Source organism: Humulus lupulus, chromosome 9 (assembly GCF_963169125.1).
Source record: "Humulus lupulus chromosome 9, drHumLupu1.1, whole genome shotgun sequence".
Classification (NCBI taxonomy): Eukaryota; Viridiplantae; Streptophyta; class Magnoliopsida; order Rosales; family Cannabaceae; genus Humulus; species Humulus lupulus.
The window spans coordinates 123,732,547-123,740,187 of NC_084801.1; the positions used below are offsets into that span (position 1 = coordinate 123,732,547).

Below are 7,641 nucleotides of genomic sequence, written 5' to 3' on the forward strand. Positions count from 1 at the left end.
TTATTTTAAAAAATTATTTATTATTTGTTAAGTTTATATTACTTTGTTATATTTGTAATTAAATATAAATATAAGTATCAAATTAATAATTTTTAATATAACAAAATTTAATTTTAATTAAATATTACATTTATTCATCATTTTATATTTTTTAAATCTTAATATATTTCTTAATTTAATTAATTAATAATGATAAACTCAAAATTAAATAATTATTTATTATCACTTAATTTTATAATGATTTATCCTAACACTACAAAAAAAAATTCTAATTAACTCTACTAAAATTTTGGCAGTATAATGACTATATTTTTACCTATCCCAAAAATTCAAAACCCTGCAAATAACACTCAGAAAATTCCTAGAGCATTCACAATTTACATATTATTATTCAAATTCAAACTCTAATACATTATACAATTTTATACACACATTCACAATATGTTATTCTACACACATATATAAATATCACTAAACACATCTTACTTTTTCACACGTTCACATATTAATTAAATTAATTAAAACAACATAATAAAAAAAATACATTGATGCCACAAAATTTGAGATACCTAATCACCAAATTTCCAAGAGACACTCCTTCAATTTCTACACAAACATAATATACATAGTTATTAAAATAAATTTAATTAAATAAAAAAACTAAATATATATATAAATATACACTCGACACACACTATATTTAAAGAAAAATTAAAATCTATCTAATTGTATATTTTTTAGGTCGGCACACACACATTATATATATAAATATAAATAAATAAAATATATATATTCGACACACGACACATATATAAAAAAAAATATTTATAAAAAAAGAAAAAAATATATATATTGAAAAAAAAAATTAAAATTAAAAAATAAAAAACAAAACAAAAATTAAAAATAGTAAAATAAAAATATAAAAACAAAAAAAAATTAAATGTATATATACTTACCTCGGTATCGATTAGAGGCTTGTGGCGGCGACAGAGACGACGTCGAGGTGGCGTCGTCGACGACGACGTTGAGGTGGCCTTAGTACCTCCGTCGGAGAGAGAGAGGGTTTTGATGGAGAGGAAGAAATTGAGAAAAAAAAGGAGGTTTGTGGGAAAAATCAGTTTTGGGGGTCTGGGTTCGGGGTTCGACGCAGCTGGGTGGAAAATGGGTGAAATTGAAAGTGGAGAAGGGAAAATGGGTCAAGGTTATTTAGAATTATCAGGGGAGACGCATAAGAATATTAGGAGCGATGCGTCGCCCCTGATAATTTTTACTAAAAAAATGATTCGCTTAAATTTCTCACCTGCTTGTGGTCAAAATATCTAATTATCAGGGGCAACTTTCGCCCCTAATATTGTTTCAGAATATTAGGGGCGACTACCCACTTGTCGCCTCTGATTTAGTCGCCCCTGATTTCTTCATTGTCGCTCCCTAATATTGTCGCATGTAACCGTGATTTTTCTTGATGCTTTGTTGAATAGAATAAAAATGGGCTTCTTGGCAAAATGGCCTATTTTTTAAAATTATTTTGCACTCTAGTCTAGTTTTAATAATTCTTTATGAAATGACCTCTCATAATTTAAACAGGTGATCGAAAAATTTAGACAGATAGTCGAAAAATTTAAACAACTGGTCGAATTTTAGACAGAATCCATTTTGCAAAAACTTATCAAAAGTAGGCCAGAATGCAAAACCACTTAAAAAAAATAGGCTATTTTCACCAATTCCTCGTTAAAAATTGATAAACTTACACTAGTTAATAATTTATGTATATGTATTTTTATTTAATGCAACTTACTCCTATAATATTATTACATAAATATGTGTATCATTACATAAATTAATGATATTTGCCTATTAGCTATTGAAAAGGAAGTCCATTTAATTAGTATATCTCTCCCAAATAAAATAAAATAAAGAGTCCATCAAGTATAACTACTGTATCATTTCTACAAAAATATATCACCAAAAAAAAAAGTGATGTACACATGTATTTGCTATTTTAAATCAACATGTCCACTTTCGAACCTTATCCTTGAGCTATTTACTAGGAAGAAGAAAAAGTCAATGTTAATAATAATTATAATAATGAACACTAATAATTGTAGTTAATTTGTTTGAGCACGCATGGTCAAATTAATGTGCTTAATCATGGTCGAAGTATGAATATAATTACAACGAAGGAAATAACAACTCAAGGCTAGAGGATAGTTCATTAAATTTCCAAATAATATTGCATTCAACCGAGATCAAGATCGACTTCCTTAAAAATAATTATAAAAATAAAAACCTAAAAATACACAGAAGATTATTAAAGTGAGGTTGCATCACCCGACAAAAAAAAAGTGAGATTGAATCATAATATTATTATTATTTTAGCAAATGGAAACTCAAATTTAAAACTATATTCATCATATATATATATATAATGCAGAAAAATATATAACATTGTAGAAATTTTCAAATAAATGTATTTATATATGTAGAATTCCTTGTACATAAAATATAGATTATCTATAATAATTAACTTTTTTCCGAGTTTATTCATAATTTTTAACTAGATCATCATCTAAGAAATTAGCGTTATATTATATTAAATGAGAATGTGACAAAAGAGTTTGTCACATTTTGTAACATAATTTGAGAGTTACAAATAAGTGGGACAAATGTGTATGTCCAAATTTGTAACATATTTTTGGAAGTTACACATCTTACAAAAATCAGTAACCATTTGTGTACGCCCTGGTTTTCCCACGGGCTGTTTAGCAGGACGAGCCTCGGACTAAACATAATTTAGTCCGAGGTTCCCACAGGCCAGAGGCTCTATTTCCAGGACGGGCCCTTTCCAGCTCGCACTTGTTGCACCAGGAGCTGGGAATAACATCCGGCGACCACGGACGGATAAGCTCGGGTTATGGATTGCTCCAGTGACGAGCTTCTCAGGAAGCTCTGACCCTATGGGAAGTCAACACGCAAGATAAACGTGCATAATCCTGCCATCACGTGTCCGATATCCCCCTGACTTCTCGGACACGCAGCAGGAACGTGCGTATTCAGACACCCACGGATGAGTTGGGCCGTGAGGCCCATTATCCCCTTCCATACTGATTAGACCACACTTGTGTGTCAGGTTTAGGAATTAATCATGAATATCACAGAATTGATATGACAAATGGTAAGGTCACGAGATGACCTCCCTACCAACTTCCAGGTGCCTTCTCCTATAAATATGGATACCCTGGGAGTTGATAGGGGTTGGAAAAATAGTCTTGTAAGAACTATATACTTTGTAAACCAATTACCCAGAAAAGATCAATAATATTGACTAGTGGAGTAGAAGGATTTTAACCTTCGAACCACTTAAAAACGTGTCTGGAGTCACCTAGTTCTTTCCACAAAGATTTCATATCTGCGACGGTTCTACTTTTAAGTACTAATATCTTTCTCTTCTTCTCTTAATTATCTGTTGCCGAAGAACCGCGTCAACAATTTGTAACCTCCAAAAGATCACTTATTAATGTGTACAAAAAAGAGTTACACATTTCCAAATTGAATTTCAAGAGCTATTAAGCTGAATAGCTATTAGAGGTGTGGATTTGACTCTCATTAGGTGTATGGAAGTTACAAAATCAAAAGGGAAAGAGTTTGAACGTTTGGCAAAGTGTAGAAATTGGGAGGTTACAAGTGCTCTAGGCCTCGGCCTAGGAGGCAGAGCCTCATGGTTGCAGCCTAGAATGGCTCAGGTTGCGGCCTAGGGCGCTGACAACTAAATCTCATTTTTGCATTTTCAACAATTTGAACATTTGGAACACTTCAAGTAACTCCCACATATTCCCTTTAATTCCATAAACACCAAATTTAACATTGGTAATAGCCAAGGGAGTTGGTGGAATTTAAAGTTTAAAGAGCGTCTCAAAACTCTATAAATTAATATAGACCATTTGGTCATTTTGTGAATAAGAGTGTTTCATCCATTTTAGCACTTTGCTGTAAAACAATAAGGCTTGATAATTTCATAGAGCTATTTCCTAAACTTGAGAGTCCATTAGTGCTAAGAGAATAGATGAAATAAGTTTTTGGACAAATGTTTTGAACATTTTCAAGTCTAGTGATCCCCACTACTATTCACTTTGGTAGAGTGAGTGAAAATTTATTTTATTCTTTCATCCTTATTTCTATTGTGTTTATTTGTTGATTACTGTCTAGATTTGTATTCTTCCTTCAATATATCTTGTCATCTATTGTCATATTTATAGGGCCGACCCTAGGCATAGGCGGGCTAGGCATGTGCCTAGGGCCCCCAAATAAAAAAGGCCCAATTTTTTAAAAATGCTATTTTTTTCAATACAAAAGGCCCCATATATAGTTTTACAAAAATACCATTTTATATATAAATATTGTAAAAATAGTAAAATTTTCCTTGGCCCAACGGGACGGCCCTGCATATTTATGTGTATTGATTTTACTTAGAATTGTCACTACTACAAAACTGGGCTTTCCCGACACCCAACCACGACAGTTAACTCTGTTGACTGTCGTAATTGCTTAGCGAGACTCTACGCCGACAGTTAAAAACTGTAGGCATAGAGACCAACGCCGACAGCTAATAACTGTCACCATTGCTTTTGAATGTCGCTATTGACCCCAACGCCGACAGTTAATTCAAGACCAATGCCGACAGTTAAAATGTGTCGCTATTGAGCCCAACGACGACAGTTAATTCGAGACAATGTCGATAGTTAAAATGTGTCGCTATTGACCCCAACGCCGACAGCTAATTCGAGATCAATGCCGACAGTTAAAATGTGTCGCTATTGACCCCAACGTCGACAGTTAATAAAAGTTCAATGCCAACAATCATAAAATGTCGCCAAAATTCAAATAAAAAATTATAATTAATGAATAATAAAATTTTAAAAATAAACTAAATTATGTAAATATGTATTTATTAAAATTATGTATTTATTACAAACTTTTAAAACTATATTTTTTTTGTTTCTAAATTTTTCTTAATATTAACTTTTGTTTTTATAATAATTTTTATATCAAATTTTAAATTAATTATGATATTAAGAGTAACAATACTTTAATTTAATTTTATAAAAAAATATTAATTACTAAAGTCTTAGTTAAAAAAATTTATTTGAAAATTTTGTGAAACTTTTTAATGATATTAAATAGTACACATATAATATTTAAAATTTTGATTTAAAAAAAATTAATATATAATGGAGCAAGCAAGTTTCGAACCTCCACCCTCCAAATCAGGTAATCTTTACCACTACACCAACACATCTTATTAAACAAAGATGTATATAAAATTATTTATATAGGTGTCCAATTTTATTTTTTTGGCTTCACCTCTAATAGCATAATAGACACAATCCTTATGTCATTTTTTCTCAGCAGCACAAAAGCTTAAGAAGAATAAAAGGAAAAGGTGGTCGACGACGGCAGGGGGGTCGAGGTCGTGCTGTACAGCGGCAGGGGGCTCGGGGCTGGGCTCGATGGAAACGATTGGTGGCTCGGAGGCTGGGATCGACGGCATGTGGGGGGTCTCGGGTCTGGGCTCGATGGCGAAGGGGGTCGGGGTCGGGCTGTACAGCGGCAGGGGGCTCGGGGCAGGTTTCGACGGCGGGTGGGGGTCTCGGGTCTGGGCTCGATGGCACAGGGGGGTCGGGGGCTGGGATCGACGGCGGGTGGGGGTGTCAGGTCTGGGCTCGATGGCACAGGGGGGTCGGGGGCTGGGATCGACGGCGGGTGGGGGTCTCAGGTCTGGGCTAGATGGCACAGGGGGGTCGGGGGCTGGGATCGACGGCAGGTGGGGGGTCTCGTGTCTGGGCTCGATGGCGAAGGGGGTCGAGGTTGGGCTGTACAGCGGCAGGGGGCTCAGGGCAGGGCTCGACGGGGGGTGGGGGTCTTGGGTCTGAGCTCGATGGCATAGGGGGGTCGGGGTCGAGGCTCGACCATTTTCAGAAGGGAAAGGACTCCAAGAAACTGGCAATGAAAAAAAATGAAAGCTTTACTTTGGTTTTACTTTTCTTATGTTATTCTTTCTGTTTGTGTGAGTTGAGTTTTTTTTTTTAAGAAATTCTTAGAACTCTATTACGATATTACCCAGAAAATTTTCGATTAAGGTTGTCCCATCCTGTTTTGTTGTCTCCGTAAGCTCAAAACTTGTGCTTGATTTATTCTGCGGTGATATAATTTGGTGGATTTGGGTTTACCTATTTTAATGTTTATGTATATGCTCTGTTTTGATATGTCAATTTTGAGTAGAATATACAAAACTTCTTGCCGATTTTTCTTGTTTGTGCTCATAACTTCGTTTATTCTTTACAGGTAGTGGTTGATTTCACTGCATCATGGTGATGACCCTGCCGTGTTATTGCCCCAATCCTCACCGGCCTAAGAAGAATTCAAGTGTCATATTCCTGAAAGTTGATGTTGATGAATTGCAGGTATTAATCTACAACTATTTTTTTTATACTAACAAAGGAGTTAAGATGAGGCCTCTCATTAGTAGTAGTCTCTATGATAATTTGTTCATACACAATTATGGTTTAGGTTTGATTTTTGGGGTTTTGATGATATTTAGAAAAGAGAAAAGATAATCTGATGACATTTGTGCCTTTTATATTGTTATATGCATGTAGGATGTTGCTAAGGAGTGGGAAATCGAGGCAATGCCAACCCTTTTGTTCCTCAAAGAAGGGAAAATTATTGACAAGATTGCGGGAGCTAAGAAGGATGAGCTTATTGATAAAGTTGCAAAGCATGCTGCTGTGGCTGCTGCTTGACTTTGATTAGCGTTTTGGGGTTTTCATCTGCAACCTCAAGTTCTCTATTTATTTTAGTTTTGGTTTAACTTTATTGGTGTTTATTCTGTATTGTAGGCTAAAATTCTACTGATATTTAAGAGAACCAAGACAACAAGAAATTCTTCAAGTTGTTGGGTATTATTTTCTTTCTTGCTTGTTAGAATTATGTACATTGAGGATTTGATGTATTATTTATATTGAGAATAATGAATTTTTATTGAGAATTATTTAGTCTCATGGGGATTTGATTTATTATTTACATCTTAATTGTATGAATAAATGTTGTATGTATATGAATTTTTATTATGATAAATATAATTTTTTTTACAAGTTATGGTAATAATAATTAATTATGCGAGTAATTTTTTTATTTAAATTTACAAATTTCAATTGTTAAAAATATATAAAAAATTTTAAAAAAATATATATCGAAAAATTATTATATATATAAATTTAATGTTACGGCGACACGTATTAACTGTCGGCGTTGCTAGCAACAGCGACACGTATTAACTGTCGGCGTTGCCAGCAACGGCGACACGTATTAACTGTCGGCGTTGCCAGCAACGGCGACACCTATTAACTGTCGGCGTAGCTACCCTACTCCGGCATGGGCAATTACGACAGTTAGTCGACTGTCGTCATTGCTCAATAGCGACAGTTAAAAACTGTCGGGAAAGCCCATTTTTGTAGTAGTGTGTAATCTCCTCATTTTGCTATCTTTAAGTTATATTGTAAACTTTGTGCTTAGATTTGTAATCTTAAGGTTTCCTCTGTTGTTATAATATTCTCTTACCATCAAAAGCTCATACTTTCCTCTTCA

General features: G+C 34.1%; 1 protein-coding gene across 3 annotated transcripts; it reads left to right on the forward strand.

The window, feature by feature from the left end:
* The first annotated feature begins 5,892 nt into the window (after positions 1 to 5,892).
* On the forward strand, positions 5,893 to 7,045 carry LOC133802278 (thioredoxin H-type-like). Of its 3 annotated transcripts, none has more exons than XM_062240556.1 (3): positions 5,893 to 6,061; positions 6,340 to 6,458; positions 6,654 to 7,045. In XM_062240556.1, the coding sequence occupies exons 2-3, from the start codon at positions 6,363 to 6,365 to the stop codon at positions 6,795 to 6,797; spliced, it is 240 nt and encodes a 79-aa protein (XP_062096540.1). In that variant the 5' UTR covers positions 5,893 to 6,061; positions 6,340 to 6,362; the 3' UTR covers positions 6,798 to 7,045. The 3 variants fall into 3 exon arrangements, with proteins under 3 accessions (XP_062096540.1, XP_062096541.1, XP_062096539.1); XM_062240557.1 differs by having other exon boundaries at positions 5,893 to 6,027; XM_062240555.1 differs by having other exon boundaries at positions 5,893 to 6,458.
* Positions 7,046 to 7,641: the final 596 nt, after the last annotated feature.